Genomic DNA, 17,140 nt, shown 5'->3' on the forward strand with positions numbered 1-17,140 from the left:
ACGAGCGCATTTACATGGCTCAACCAGACGGTTTCGTGGATAAAGGTCAAGAGACCAAGGTTTGTGAGTTGCTTAAGTCCATTTATGGATTAAAGCAAGCATCTAGGTCATGGAATATTAGATTCGATGAAACTGTAAAAAGCTTTGGCTTTGAACAAGCAATAGATGAGCCTTGGGTTTACAAGTTAATACACGAAGGCAAAGTTGTGTTTCTGGTACTATATGTCGATGATATACTACTCATTGGTAATGACGTGGGTAAGTTATCTGAGGTTAAGGTCTGGCTGGCAAAGCAATTCGATATGAAGGATCTAGGAGAAGCCGCGTACATTCTGGGGATCCAAATCTTTCGAGATAGGAAAAACCGGACCCTGTCACTCTCTCAAGCATCTTATATTGATAAGGTGATGGATCGCTTCTCGATGCAAGACTCCAAGAAGGGTCAAACACCCTTTAGGCATGGAGTTTCACTCTCTAAGGACCAGTCTCCCAAGACTGCACAAGAGATTGAAGACATGATGAAAATTCCTTACGCCTCTGCCGTAGCAAGCCTCATGTATGCTATGCTTTGCACTAGACCTGACATTTGTTTCGCCGTTGGCGTAGTTAGCCGTTTCCAATCCAACCCTGGACCCGAGCACTGGATTGCTGTTAAGCATGTTCTTAAGTATCTTCGAAGAACTAGGAACTTGATGCTTACATACTCAGGTACTGAACTGACTATGACGGGATATACCGACTCCGATTTTCAAGCGGATAAGGATTCCAGGAAATCCACTTCGGGATATGTGTTCATCCTTGATGGTGGAGCTGTTGTGTGGAGAAGTATTAAGCAATCTTGCATTGCTGACTCCACGATGGAAGCAGAATATGTGGCTGCTTGTGAAGCATCCAAAGAGGCTGTATGGCTTAGAAAATTCCTTAAGTATTTGGAAGTTGTTCCAAACGTCGACGAACCCATGACCCTTTATTGTGATAAAAGTGGGGCTGTCGCTAACTCAAAGGAACCTAGAAGCCATAAGCGCTCTAAGCATATTGAGAGGAAATACCATTTGATTCGAGAGATCGCGCAACGCGGAGACGTGGAGGTGAAGTAGATCTCTGGCAGATCCATTCACCAAGGCCCTAGCGAACATGGTCTTCGACCAACATCGAGAGGGATTAGGCATAAAGGACTACTCACATCTTCTTTGAGTCAAGTGGGAGTTTGTTGTCAATGGTGCCCACAAGAAGAGTAGTAGTGTCTATTTGTGTACATTTGATGTAATATAGTCTTACGAAGACTGTTTCTTGTAATTGCTTATTCATCAATAAAAAGTTGAAACATTCATTCAATCTTCCTTGTTTGAAGCTTTATGATAAAACCTTAGTCTTTAGTCCATAAACAAACTAAACAACTTACGAAGAGACAAATGTAGATTTCCATGAACAAACTCTTCGTAGTTTGCTTAAAACGATACATTCGCAATCTAAGGGTCAAAGGACTATTGACCTCAGTATGATTGTTAGAAGAATCTATGATGTCTGGTTATGAGGCATTGAGAGTTGGGGACTCTATAGTTCTTCTAGGTATCTTCCGAAGGTACTGAATTGACCAGTGCACTTCTAGAGACAAGATAAGAACAAACCATTTAACCTCTTATGTCTCGAAGTCACTATGTATGAATTGCATCATGCTTACCTTAATCCTGAAATGAGACATGCCAATTCACACCTTAGTATTCTCATTTGAGAAAGTCAGAGTTCGGACTCACTATGTGATTCCGAACAGGGCCTATTGGTGAAGTACTAAGTTGTGAGTATGTCATGAGTAACTTTGTGAAGTTCTCATAGATATGGAATTCATGTACAAGATTGCTGAAATGCAATGCATGTCACCTCATGCTTTGTTCCTTGGAGTGTGAATAAATGAACTGGCCAGTGTCCAAATTGAGTCCTGACTCTTTTGGATGAAACAATGTGACTTGTTAGCTCCTCGTCAATACATTGTTTCTAACTTATTCACAAGCGACAAAGGAGTTGAGGAAATAACAGCTAGAAGGGTAAAATGGTAATTTAGTAAATCCCGACTAGCTGATGACATTCATGAAGGGTAGCATAGATAATATTCAGTGGATCCGCTCATTATAATTAGGTGAATTCTTGAGTAGAAAATAAATTCATTTGAATCGAGAGATTTTCAGTGTCAGCTCTTTAGTGGAGTCAGTTGGCATTAAGCTAAACTTGGAAAAGGTTTGTGAACTTTTGAGTCCAAGTGTTTAGCTCAAGCTTTGTTCATTTGGGTCCATGAGGTCACTGTCACGAATCACACCGATAGGAATAGTTAAACTGGAAGCTAAGTCAAAACGAGAACGAAAATTGTCAAAAGAGTATTCTTGTCTTTTGAGACATAGGATGAAATGGATGTCAATAAATTTTGACAAGTTCATTTGATGACTTAATGTCACTCGGCCATAATATGATTAATTGGGCCTTGTGGATTAATTTCATTTCATAAAAATTTTATTGAAAATTCTTAATGGGCCTTTCTCATGTTGTCATAAACAAATGAAGAAGCTTCTAGAAGCTCCTTCTAGAGATGAAATGGGCGTCCAACCCTAAGATAGAAAGAGAGATTATTTTGTGCATAAATGTATCAAGATACTTGCCAAAAGAAAAAGAGGAAACAAATTTCCTATGCATGCCATAAGGAAATTCGGCCAACTAAGCCAAATAGGGAGAAGATAAATGAGGAAACAAATCCATGTGGCATAGGTAATGCCTTGCACACCCAAAGTGAAAAAGGGAAACAAGGGATTTGTTCATGAATATGTGATATTCAATATAGAAGAGGAAACTACCTTATTGAAGGTAAAGCCTCTCCTATAAATAGGAGCCTCATTCCTCTCATTTTATTCATTCCACATAAGTTAGAGATTGAGAGCTTCTCTCTCTAGACCTTGTGGTGGCCGATCCTCTCTCTCTCTCTCTCTCTAGTTATTTTCGGTTTTTGTTTTGGCACCTAGGTCCTCATTTGACCTAGTGTTTAGCTCTGCGACTTCAAGACTCGTTCTTAAGTCGTAGTGTTTAAAAGTGCCCACTCACTAATTCCTTTATTTCGAGTGATTTAGTGATAGAAACTTTCGTGGTTGCTCGAGGTGCCGAGGAAAGGAAGAGGGACGTGCTGCGAGGGGAGACGAGCGTTGCAACTTTCTAAGAGCTTCTCAAAGATCAAGCTTCAAGAAAGGTTAGTAAACTCCTTAGCTCATATTAGTTTTTAATTACATGTACTTGCACTTGTCTAGGTTAGTAAAAACTGTTTTTACTTGTAAAAGAAAATTTTTAAAATTCCGCCGCTTACCGAAGCGTTAATTATTTTCTTAAACTCTAGATCGATTCCAACACGTAGTACATCCCTATGACTAGAGATAGCTTGACTGCTACAGAGTCAAGTGTACGCTCCCAATCATAATGCTTGTCGTGTTTTTAGGATTTGAGATCAAGAGATAATTTTTCGAATATTGACATAAGTTGTTAGATGCTCGAAAGAGATTTTGCGATACTAAAATGTAAACATGATTAGCAAATATATGACCAAAAAATCGTGCGTAGTTCTAGGAATCCCAGCCATAGGAGAGTTAGTGAAGCTCACTTGCATTCTCTCATATCCGTTTACTCGTATTTATTTTGTGTGTTTTAGTTACAGTCATCATTTTTAGTCTTGAGTTCAATTTGTTGCTAGTTTGGTTAATTCTTGGTTAACTTAGTTCTCGTGGGATCGATTCATACTTACGATTTACTACTGGAGCGACTAAGTGCACTTGCGTACAAAAATATCAAAACAGACACGGAGGTCCCACCAAAGGGTTCGAGGCCAAGCCTCACCAACCAAGGTCTTGCTACACATGGTGAGACTAAGAACATACACGCCGTCCATCCACAAGGCCTTGAGCTTCCCAGTGACAAGACCTGCAGCCTCGCTACGTTAAGTCTCGCCACCTAACAGCGACCCACTTTCCATAGGCACCATCCCAAGGTCTTCCAACTAATGGCGAAACCAAATAGACCAAGGGCGAGACCTCGCACACAGTTCTCGGAAATAGCCTTGGAAATCGTACCAGCTACAAACTCAGGTGCATATGGTTATAAATACGGACTCCTTCCTCCAAATTTTGTAAGTCATTCACTATTTGGGAAGACGCATGCTTACTCTCTAATTCTCTCAACCCTTCCAAGCTATATGACGTTTTCTCCTTTTCGTTTAACATTATAATCACATTAATGTTGAGTGTCGGAATGCGCGACCCTCTGCCCCCCTCTAGGTTCATTGTGTATAACCTTCTCAAGACTTGAACCGAAGAACTCCCACCTAATAAGGTCGATGATCACAAGCGTTTGATGACACCAGCCTTCGTGCGACCTAAGGGTCCGACCTTGAATCTCGTCGTCTGCCGTAATTTTCATGGACACAATTTTTTATATAAAAAATTAGCCAAATAAGCCACTAAAAGTCTAAGAATTGCTAGATAGCCAACATTTTGTAATTATTTTGTAAATAGACACTTCAATTTATTTACGGCACTCAAAAAGAAAAAAATACCCAAAAACATTCCCTCATATTTTGGGTTTTTTTTCTTTTTGAATGCCGTAAATAAGTTGAGGTGACTAATTACAAAAAATTAACAAAATGTTGGCTATTATACAAAACGTTATAACTCAAATGTCTATATAGCTAAAAGACCCTTTTTTTATATTACTACAATACATCTGTTGTAATTTTTATGATAATAATTATTTAGGGTTGAAACTGAATCGGTACGGTTCGGTTTGGGCCATTTTTCATATCTGAATCCGATTTTTTATGTATAAAGAAATTATCTGATTTTCAAAATTCGGATATCCGGTTTTTTAAAATTCAGATGCAGTTTTAAAATCGGTTGAAAGAAACTATTTATCCGGTTATTAAAATCCATAATCACTTTAAAACTACTTTTTAAATCCATGCTCGGTTATAAAATTATACGATGATAAAAAAAATCAAGAAAAAATGAATCATTCAATCTTAGCATGATTATTATATTTTAAATCCGATCTCTGATCAAATTTTTTTGAACTGTATCGGTTATCTGAATCCGGATTTTAGTTATATGACGTTTGGATTTATTCGATTATAGGTTTTATCCGATTTTTGGTTCGGCTTTATACAGCACTAACATTCTCTGAACCTCTGTATCTTCTTGAATTACTCTCTCTCTTTTTTCCCCTATATATGGCCTGCAAAAATCCAACTGCCTCTTCCCCCCGTCAATTTCATCGAAGAAGTCACCTAGCTGATCAATGATTCCCTTCGCACCAGAGCTCAACGCGATGAACTAAATCCTAACACTCTTCACCACAACCCTAACATCATATTCCTCCTTCACCGCCGAGAAAACCCTCTCCCACCGTTGCAAACCCTCTCGTTGAAACTCATAAGCACTATCCCCGGCCTTCTTCCCTCGACACCTCTTCCGATTTTCGCACTCTCCGTTGAATCCTTGTCGTCGCCACTATGAACCCGTACATCTCCCATCTTTCATCGACGGCGATTGAAGCCTCATCGCCTCCGTCCACCACGAATACAGCACGTTGCGGAAGAGGATCGTGATTAGCATAGAGTCACGTTCCTCATCGCGTATAGAACTCCTTTAAATCTGCTGAATCCATTCAGCTTTGTTTCCACGATGATCTTCTCGTCGAATCTTAAGCATAGCGAATGAACTCTAGTCTCCCCGCCATTAGATTCTCCTCATCTATCGCTAGTGCTTCTCACTGGCCCTTATTCATTGTATCCGAGATAGAGTGTATAAAGAGAGTTGGTTTTGAAAATGTAAATTTGATCAAATTAAATGAAATTGGTGGCAAATGGGACAATTTCTCTTTTTGTTTAGCATTTGCTTTGATGAACTATTATTTATACATAATTAATTATTTTTACAAAAACAATATATTTAAAGATATATTAATAAATTCATTTTTAAACTTACTATACACGTGTCTAATTCTGCTAATAAAAAAAATTAAAAAATAAAAAGGTGGCATGAGTAATTTTGATTAAAAAAGGGAATTTGAGGTAAATTTTTTACCTAGAAAAATCAGAGGCAAATTGTGGTTGAAATGTTGAATTATGTGATTTTGTTAGTAATAGACAATAGCAAAAGATGTTTGATACAATGAGATCAAATTGACAGATAAGTTCGAGTTCTGAACCAAACTCCGATAGGAAAACATTATTTATTATGTTTTAAAAAAAATATAATAAAGGTTGACTGACTGTCCAATGAGTTATAATTGACAGATAAGAACATGTTTACTTAGCCTCGTCTTGCAATAGGATCAAGACATTCAGCAAGCAATTGACAATACCGTCCCACGTTTTATGTTTCCTTCTTCGTTAAGCAATTTTCGTATGCTTCTCTCTATTATTTTCTCACTAATAATAGCTCAAATCAAATTACTAAAAATTAATGGTTAAAAAACCATGGAAGAGCCTCTTATCTCTTCATCAGGTAATTGATTCTCCAGCGTCTCTATTTCAGTTCGGTCTCGCCATTTCACTTCAGCGACGATCTTCTTTCTTTGTGTCTGTGGTTGTAGCGCGAAGGAGCGAGTCGATAGAGAAGGAGAGCGATCAATGGAGGTCGTACCCGAACGTCGGAAGAGCCGACTCGGCCATTCCGACTGCTTCGCCGCCGGAAATCGACGTCAGCGTTGACGAGCTTCGATCATCCGCCGGGCTCTCCGACGTCTATCCGCAGTCTATTCACAGCGCTCTTGTCGGCTCTCCGGAGCCGTACGCTAATGGTTCGTGATTTGACATTTGTTTGCTGAGATTTGATCTGATTAGCTGTTTTTCGGTGACTTGATTGGTGAGATAACTTTATTTGTTTAACAAATCAAGGTTCACCGTATACGAAGAACCTTTTGTGTATATTCATTTTTATAACTAGGATTTGTGATTGGCATTAAGATAAAGAGAACTACCTTTCCCTTTTTTAATTCGTTATTTTTGTACTACGCTGTTTTTGCTGCTATACAAAAAAAAAAGTTTAATGTGTCTGATTTTCATTATTTTTTTGGCAAATGACTAACTTCTTTTCCCACACCTTTAGGTTCAAACCCAAGAAAATATCTGAACCTTTTTTTTTTTCTGCCCTTGGTCGTTACTTTGAAGCATACTAGTATAATATATGTAAGAAAGTAATGAGCATCTTGTTGCAGACCAAGCTAGCGTTTATCACGGTGGACATGGAGAAGGTTTTCTTGGTGGTGCAACATCGAATGAATATCGCAGGTATGCACCGGAAAAAAAAAAGCATATTTTATTTAAGAAAATGAATTTTTTTTTTTTTTTTACCATTTAAACCTTTTTTACAAGCAAACTCATATACGTTTTTTCTATCACAACCACTTACCCTCTTATTCTCAATCATTCACAAGTTGAGATTATGATTTAATAAGAAAAAATGACTTTGGGATATAATTCATCTGGCTAGGGAACTTGATTTCACATTGAATTAGAAAGAATAAATGTTGTCTTTTATTCCTAACAGATTAGTTTGTAGTTTATTAATCTAAAATCTATTTATGATCTAATCAATCTCATTTCAAAAGAAAAAGTGAAGCATCCAGAATCTCCATTTTCTAAAGTGATGATATTGTTTGTGTAGGGAGATCTTGGATGAGGTGGAAATTCGAGAGCTGCTCATCGATCATGTTGGGCATCGCTGCTGTTGGGGAAGTTTTCCAGCTCGAAACTGGAAGATTCACGCAGTGGAAGATTGCAACGTCTATGTAGGAACTCTTGATACATTCATTGAGGAAAGGGAAACCATGAAAGAAACAGAACCATATCTGGGCGGCAATGTTGATGGAAAAGACAAAGGTCATGAACTGGGAATATGGGAATTGGATCTACGATCTCAATTCCCAGTGTTGTTTGTTCCTTTGCATGAGTCTAGAATTAAAATACCCCATTCTGAAACCATTGTAAAATGCTCAGGTAACTGGATCTAATTGGAATTCATTTTATTATCATCTTTAGATGGAATTTCCATGAAACTCTTGTATTATTTTCAGATTGCACTGGACGTGGTGATGTAGTGTGTAGTACGTGTAATGCAAATAAAGAAGATGGATTTTACAAGGAAAACCAGATGATCCAGTGTCCATCTTGTTATGGAAGGGGTTTAATCGCTCACAGAGATGGATCAGACACAATGTAAGAGCCTCCACACAACGATGGACATGAAACAGCTATTACGTGAATAACAAAGATATGAATTTCCATGATTGTATTGTAGTTATGTTATAATCAGTGTAGTGGTTTCTATCCAAACACCAACACTTAAGATGTTTAAATCAGAATAGATCCTCGAGTTTAACCGAGACACCACGGTTACAAAAAACACAAAATGTAGTCAGGAAATGTTTTTTTGTTTTATTTCTTTTATCAGGAAATGTAGTCATTTTGGGAGTTGACATGTATTTCTGGAGGTCTTACTTTTTATGTCCTTTGCAGATGTGTGAAATGCAATGGCGACGGTAAGATGCGCTGCGCAACGTGTGGATCTCGTGGGCTTATAAAGTGCGAGACATGCCATGGAAGTGGTTCTCTTCTGACAAGTCGAATCGCCATAGTTAAATGGTACACCTGATGAATAAGATCCAATTTCATGATCGTGTGTCTTTCTTTAATCAAACCTGCTCGTATTTCTCAAATATTGACCGAACAAGTTTTGGGATTTAAAAGCTAAAAAGAAGTTAGTTAATTAAGCCCCAAGGGGTTAAGTGTAGCTGTGAAAGCAACCTCATGAAGTTTATCGTCAATAAGTAATATGTGTTCTTGATTATCCGGATATCCTATATAAAAAAAAAAATATAATAGTCCATTGTTCCCGGTGTCACAGGAAGACACTTTCGACCCGGAAGGTGAGCGGAACGAGCGGGGCAGCCTCGGTCCCCGATGAAGTGTTCCACCGCGCCAAGGGTGTCCAGCTGTGCAACACCCAGGCGTACCAATGCACACCGGCCTTTTTTGCCGACTCGTTCTTCCTCAACAAGTTCTCCTCAGAAGTCATTGCGGAGAGAGCCTCAGTCCCTCCCACGGCGAGGGTCGTCTGCGAGAGGCACACTATCTCCGTTGTGCCGGTGAGTCGGGTCACGATGTCTCACCGCGCTCACTCCTTCAGTTTCTACATCATCGGCAACAGCAAGGAGGTTTACTTGAAGGACTATTATCCTTCCAGGTATTGCTGGGGTCTCTGTCCTTGCTTTGAATGGTTGAAGCTATAATTATCACCTTTGAGTTGATTATGCTTGTTTGCGTTTAAAGGCTTCATAAATGTTAAGGTTGATATCAAGATTTAAAGTTATAAAAAACGTTAGAACTATTGTGTGTTACGTATTTGTACGTTACTTATTCCTTCGTCTTTGATTCTTCGTCGATTCAAATAACATATGTGTGTATATATATATATATATATATATATATATATATATATATATATATATATATATATATATATATATATATATATATATATATATATATATATATAGTCGGGTTGCTTGATTGAGTTTTCATTTCAAAATTAACATTACGAATATTACAAGTTGATTGTTGGTTTGGAAATTATTTTTTTTATTTTTAGTTAACCTTTTATTACTTTCTTATAGTTTTACCTAAACCTTGAGTAAGAAGGTTATGCTGTGACCTGTCATAGAAGCTATATGAAACAGCCAAATGTTATTTTAGTGAAATGAAATCAATTCTCTCTTACCATTTGATAAAATGTCTACATCTTTTATTCATTTCGACAATAAATGATTACATAATTTGTCTTTTGAAAACGATTACATAATTTTTCTTTTGCAACAATTATTAACAACCCTTAACTTTAAAAATCGTAATTGTTGAACGTCCGAGATCGAGTCGAAAGAGAACCCTCCGCGCCAACTTCTCTTTCTTTATCTATCCGATAGGGTGACAACGACGAGTCCAAGAAAGCTACCACTTTAAGCTCGTGTGAGGCCACAAGGTCCTGGCCTTGAGTCTGACTACGTGACATTGTTTGTGTTGGTATTATGACTGGGTGTAAAGTTCGACTCACCCTGAATAATTATCATTGTGGATTTATTCAATCACTTTGATACCTTGCTCCTACGCAAATTTTGATTCTCAAATCTTTGGTATCGAACCGTAAGCCCAATATGGAGACGAAGACGGTTAAGCCAAACATGATCAGACCCCTCAAAAGCGACGAAGTCAACATCGCTTAAGAAATATGGAGTTTTCCAAAACTATGAGTAAAAAAAATGCAAATGACTTTTTTGGACTTTTTTTTCAAAAGGTCACAAATAGGACCTTTGACACTTTTTTCATTTATGTAATTACCATTATATCCTTATTTATTTACTTTTTGTAAATGCCAATGTCTCATGGACCCCACTCTCACCTACCCCCCTCTCTCTCTATTATTTGTCCTTATATGTTATAATAAAGTACACATAAATAATTAATAAAATAGACACATTTTTTTATCACGAAATTCTGAGAATTCGTGACGTATCTATCACGAAAAATGGGAATTCGTGACCTTTATGTCACGAAAAAATTAGAATTTCGTTACACTTTGATGAAATTTAATGATAAAACTCTTGTTTATTTCATTAAATATGGCGTAGAGGACCAATGGTTATTATAAAAAAAAAAAAAAAAATTTGAAAATAATAAATTACACACATAAATAATTAATAAAATAGATACATTTATTTTTATTTTTATAAAATTAGTTTTTAATAAATAATTAATAAAATACACACATTTTTTATTTTTTAAAATAATTTTGTGTTAATTTTCATGAAAATAATAAAGTACACACATAAATAATTAATAAAATAGACACATTTTTTATTTTTATGAAATTAGTTCGATTTAATTTCCATGAAAATAATAAAGTGCACAAATAAATGATTAATAAAACAGACAAATTTTTTTATTTTTATGAAATTAGTTCGATTTAATTTCCATGAAAATAATAAAGTGCACAAATAAATTATTAATAAAACAGACAAATTATTTATTTATTTATATGAAATAATAACACGAAACAATAAGATTTTGTGACTTTCATGTAACGAAACACACGGATTCGTGACTTTTCTGTCACGAAAAATGGGGATTTCGTGACTTTTCTATCACGAAAAATTGGGATTTCGTGACTTTCCTCTCATGAAACATTGAGATTTTGTGACGTAGATGTCACGAAAAAAACTATTCAAGTCACAAAATAGTACGTTTTCGTGACATTTCAGTCACGAAATGGGATACTTTGATGGAATTTAATGAGAAATTTCTCTTTTATTTCATTAAATAAGTCTTAGGTGACCAATATTTGTTATAAAAATAAAAATTTGAAAAAATACATAGTTAGTCAAGCTCTACTTACCTAGAAGATATTGAGGAACTAATGTGTCTTGTATTGTGAAGTGTCGTTGACATACATTTATTTGTCCAATTTCATCATTTCAAATTAATGGGACAAAGTGTCAAGTAGTCTAAAACAAATGAACATAGGTAAATGAGATTTACTGTCATGTCGTCTGGCATGTCGTTTTCCCCTTCAACTTCTCGTTAATGTGAGGATTTATTGATAACTCATGTATTAGCGTTGTTAGAAGCAAGTTTAGGAGGACCAAACGAGATCAAAGGAGCGAAATAGAGCATGTTTCACGTAATTGACTCGGACTTTGTGACTTCTTTGTCACGCAATTTCGGGAATTCGTGACATCTTTGTCACGAAAAAATGGGAACTCATGACTTCTATGTCACGAAAAATTGAAATTTCGTGACTTATTTGTCACGAAAAATGGGGATTTTGTGACTTATTTGTCACGAAAAATTGGGATTTCGTGACTTTCCTGTCACGAAACAAAAATCTTCAAGTCACGATTTCGTGACTTTCCTGTCACGAAACAAAAATCTTCAAGTCACGAAACAGTACGTTTTCGTGACATACCAGTCACGAATTAGAATTTCGTGACTTTTATATCACGAAATATTAGGATGTTGTGACTTATTTGTCACGAAAAATAGGGATTATGTGACCTTCCTGTCACGAAACATTGGGATTTCGTGACGTAACTGTCACGAAAAAAAACTCTTAAAGTCACGAAACAGTACGTTTTCATGACATTTCAGTCATGAAATTGGATACTTTTATGGAATTTAAAGAGAAATCTCTCTTTTATTTCATTAAATACGTCTTAGAGGATCAATGTTGTTATAAATATAAAAATTAAAAAATTGAAAAAATACATTGTAAGCCAAGCTCTACTTACGTAGAAGATCTTGAGGAATGAATGTGTCTTGTATTCTGAAGTGTTGTTAACATATATTAATTGTACAATTTCATCATTTCAAATGGGAAAAGAATGTCAAGTAGTCTAAACATATGAACATAGGTTAATGAGGTTTAACGTCATGCCGTCCGGCATGTGGTTTTCCCCTCTAACTTATCCTTAATGTGTGGATTTTATTAATAATGCATGTATTAGGATTGTTAGTCCTCCCAAATCCATTCATTTAACAGTTTAGAAGCAAGTTTATGAGGATCAAATGAGATCAAAGGATCAAAAGAGAGCATGTTTCACATAATTGGCTCGGATTTCGTGACTTCTCTTCCACGAAAAATGGGAATTCGTTACCTTTTTACAATTTCATCATTTCAAATGGGAAAAGAATGTTAATAGTCTAAACATATGAACATATGTGATGATGTTTAACGTCATGTTGTCCGTTATGTCGTTTTCCCCTTTAACTTATCTATAATGTGGGAATTTATTGATAATTCATGTATTAGCGTTGTTAGTCCTCCAAATCAACTCATTTAACAGTGTAGAAACAAGTTGATTAGGACCAAACGAGCTCAAATGAGTAAAAGAGAGCATGTTTCATGTAATTGACTGGGAATTCGTGACGTTTTTGTTACGAAAAAATGGAAATTCGTGACTTCTATGTCACGAAAAAATGGAATTTCGTGACGTCGATGTCACAAAATATTGGGATTTCGTGACTTATTTGTCACGAAAAATGGGGATTTCGTGACTTATCTGTCACGAAACAAAGTTCTTTAGGTCACGAAACAGTACGTTTTCGTGACATACCAGTCACGAAATGAGATACTTTCATGGAATTTAATGACAAATATCTCTTTTATTTTATTAAATACGTCTTAGGTGACCATTATTTGTTATAAATATAAAAAATAAAAATAAAATTGAAAAAATACATGGTAAGTCAAGCTCTACTTACCTAGAAGATCTTGAGGAACTAACACTAGGACAAAATATGTTATCCGGTGCGACGAATGTCGCACCCAATGCTCATAATGTCGCACCTAAAAGTTTATTAGGTGCGACAGCGTCGCACCGGATAACCCGTCGCAGAAGTTATTGGGTGCGACATGTCGCACCTAATAAGTACCCCTTTAGGTGCGACACTTTCAGGTGCGACTTAACGCACCTAATGCCCAAGTTATTTTCTTACCAAATTTTATAAAATTCGCGGGTAAATTCATATCGGGTGCGACAGCGTCGCACCTATTGCCATTCGCGCCATGATATTCGGTGCGACATTGTCGCACCGAATATGTTTTTTAAATTAAAAAAAAAATACAAAATAAAAAAAGTAAATTAAAATTCATTTAAAATTAAATAAAAATTAATTAAAAAAATTCTAAATGAATTAGAAATAATATTCTGAAAATAGAATTCTTAATTAAAAATACAAATTCTTTCCAAAAAAAGCGAAAAAAATGAATTCCTAATTCTTTTTCTTATAAAACTTATCGATAGTAGAATTCCCTCTACCGAATAAGTTGCCAGAACTTCGAGAACCGCTTCCGCGTCCTCGTCCACCGCTGCCTGACGTGCTGCCGCTCGTTCCGCCGCTTCCGTAAGGACGGTCTCGCAAGTAATCCATAGAACCCGGCGTGGAACCTGGCGTCTGCTGATCCGTCCCACCTGGTTGCGATGCAGGCGGAGGTTGAGGAGTCGTGGGAGGCTGGTTGTGCTGCTGGCTGAGGAAGGCGATCTGTTGCCGCATCACTTCCAGCTCGGCTTGTTGGGCATCCATCTGAGCTCGCATCTCGGCAACCAGTGGATCGGTCTCAGATGACGAACTTGACGAGCCTCCATCTTGCGTTTGGGCAACACCCAACGATGACCTTGGGATCGAAGGTCCTAAACCGACTTCCCAGTCTCTGCGTACTCCCAAAACATCGCGCATCGCGTACGTCTCCGCATCTTCTTGGGAGATCACGACGTTTTGCTCCGCCGCTTGCCGCAAAATGTCTATCGTCTGGGCGGTGATTTGATCCTTCAAAATAAAACCACAAAAAACTTATCAGATAAGCAGAAATAAAGTAATTAAATATAGTAAATAAAAAAAAATTAACTTACGTATTGCGTCTTCACGAAATCCGTCGTCCACGATCCCTTAGCGTCCTGGTGTTTTTCTAACCATATCGCTAAAGCCGAGCCAATACTCCCATCTTCTCTTCGCTGTAATTTTTCAACATTAAAATATGAATCACATTTATATTGCATATTAATATTAAGAGACTTACGTTCCTCGAGCGATGACCAAAAAAACTAAGCGACCCTTGTCTCGTCTTCGTCTTCTTCATCTTCGAATTTTCCCGGTTGCGGAGAGATTTTGCCTGCAAGACATAAATACGTTAAGTTTAATTTTAAGAAATTCGAATAATCATCGGAAGTTCAACTCATACCTTATGCTCCGGCGAGTCAAACGTCTCTATTGCTTTCAACCAGGCTTCCTAGTTATAGCCTTCGGGAGTTTCGTTTTTAGCGAGTTCCTTACTCCCGCAAAATGTCTTGAAGAAGAGCTGCGACAACCTCGACTTCTGGCCACGGCGCATCCTCTTCGCTTCTCGAATGATAGCCATATCAATCTCGTTGCGAATAGGATCTGCAGGCACAAGCTCGCCACTCTCGAGATGTTCATAAACGAAGTTATACTCGTTATGAATCGAGTTCATAAGAGCCGCCACACTCTGCGCAGGCACATGGTTCCAGTCTGGGAGGTCGACTGGAATGGTACTCTTGATCAGGTTTCCTAATCGGTTTTGGAACGTCCCGATCAACATATTTCTCTCCCTGACGTCTTGGTAGAACGCATGCGCATTCTGATCGTAGCGAACTGTGTTCGCTCCATGGGTCCCGAGACCAGCTCTCGCAGAAACGACGCCGGTCGTTGGTCCTCGTTTCATCCTCGGCATCTGCGGGGGGTCACGCTCTCCTCCTGATGTGTCCTGACCTGAAGTAGACATCCTGCAAAATGAATTGTAGTTAGTATTTTTAATTACTATGTAATTAGTATTCGACGACTACGGTTATTACATGGTGTTAGTCATTCATCGTTGTCACTCGATGTAATGTTAGTATCGACATCAACATCATCTCCCTCAAAAACGGCAAGCGCCTCATCTTCTTCATCTACTTCTTCATCATCTTCAACGACAGTAACAAGCTCGGCCGTAGCAGTTTCGTGTCGATGATTAAGACGGTCGATATTTGACAATTCTATTGTCAATGGAATCGATGCTGAAGTGGGCGGATCAACTTCAGGAATGTCCCATATCCCACGTTGATTGCATTCCTGAACGATTTCCCATTCGCGACCCTTAACGAGATCTTGGATGTAAAACACTTGCTTCGCTTGAGTCGCGAGTATAAACGGCTCTTCTGTAAACCACTCTTTGGCGGTATACGAACTCGTTGATCCGGTGGTCTTATCAACATGCACTATACGTCCTGCATTGTACTTGTCACCATACCATATGCATTTGAACAGTACGACACGACAGTTATGTGTATAGTTCAGCACGATTACGTCTTCCATTCGACCGTAAAAGTTGAAGTCGTTCACGGGCACACAAACACCGCTATTCTGGGTGATTCGTTGGTTATCACGACGACGAGTGATGAACTTCACGCCATTCACAAAGCAACTCGGATAGTGATGAGCAATTTGCATAGATCCCGTAGACAATGCGTAAAGTTCTTCAGACACGTCGGAACCACTAACTTTCATGTCATAAATCTGGAATATGCAAATGAAGATGATGTCATTTGCAATTTTAGTAGCAGTTTTAGTATGCTTTCAGCAAATGAATCCTTTCAGTTTACCTTTTTCGCAAACCAAATTTTGAATTCTTTTCTGTGCATTGCTTCGAGATCAGAATCTGTAGTTCCCGCTTCAGAGTTATTTTGTATAAGTTCCAAATGCTCACTGTTAACATTACGTAATTAGATGTAAATCAATGAGCTAGATTATGTACATATTTAAATGAAAGATTCCCTTACAGCAAATACAGATCGATTTCTGGACAATTGGTAAAAATGTACCACTCCGCCTTCTCTTTTTGGTCGTCGTCTAAAACTATCGGCTTCATCATCCCGTAAGGCACACAGTTTTCAGATCGGAAAACACTAAGTTCCCGCACTTGAACTTCATCGACAGTTTTCTTATCTTCGAGATACCTTGCAACAAATGTCAATGCCTCTTCTACAACGTACGCTTCCGCAATGGAGCCTTCGGATCTAGCTCTATTTCTGACAAATTGTTTTAACGTTCCAAGGTATCTCTCAATTGGGTACATCCATCGCATATGCACCGGACCGCCACACAACGCTTCATCTGGTAGATGAATTGCCACGTGAACCATGATCGTGAAAAAAGCTGGCGGAAATATCATCTCAAGCTTGCACAATATCTCAATGATTGAATCTTGCGCTTTTTCGAAATCGTCCACTCTTAGGGTTCTAGAACTGATCAACTTCAAAAAGTTGCAGAGCTCTGAGATCGTCTCTTGTATCGGTTTTGGCACAAAAGGGGGAATACCATCACCCAACAGCCTCTGCATGATCACGTGACAATCGTGCGACTTCAAACCTGTGAGCTTCCCGTCAGCAGTTACATTTTTCTTCAAATTTCCAGCGAGCGCGTCTGGGAATTTAACAGATTGGAGGAACTCGGTAAACCGGTGTCTCTGCTCAAGCGTTAACGTGTACGCTGCTGGAGGTTTGTACCACCCAT

The 17,140-nt window shown here is 37.8% G+C and overlaps 1 protein-coding gene across 1 annotated transcript; it reads left to right on the plus strand.

The window, feature by feature from the left end:
* Window positions 1-6,280: 6,280 nt before the first annotated feature.
* On the plus strand, window positions 6,281-9,420 carry LOC149404363 (chaperone protein dnaJ-like protein). Its single transcript, XM_089607070.1, has 7 exons — window positions 6,281-6,527; window positions 6,616-6,822; window positions 7,240-7,312; window positions 7,689-8,020; window positions 8,098-8,239; window positions 8,540-8,665; window positions 8,928-9,420. Exons 1-7 carry the CDS (start codon window positions 6,500-6,502, stop codon window positions 9,310-9,312), a joined length of 1,293 nt encoding a protein of 430 aa, XP_089463196.1. The 5' UTR covers window positions 6,281-6,499; the 3' UTR covers window positions 9,313-9,420.
* The last annotated feature ends 7,720 nt before the right edge of the window (window positions 9,421-17,140 follow it).

This window comes from Urtica dioica, chromosome 2, assembly GCF_054948205.1.
Source record: "Urtica dioica subsp. dioica isolate 48M chromosome 2, U.dioica_male_clone48M_v1_H2, whole genome shotgun sequence".
Lineage (NCBI taxonomy): Eukaryota > Viridiplantae > Streptophyta > Magnoliopsida > Rosales > Urticaceae > Urtica > Urtica dioica.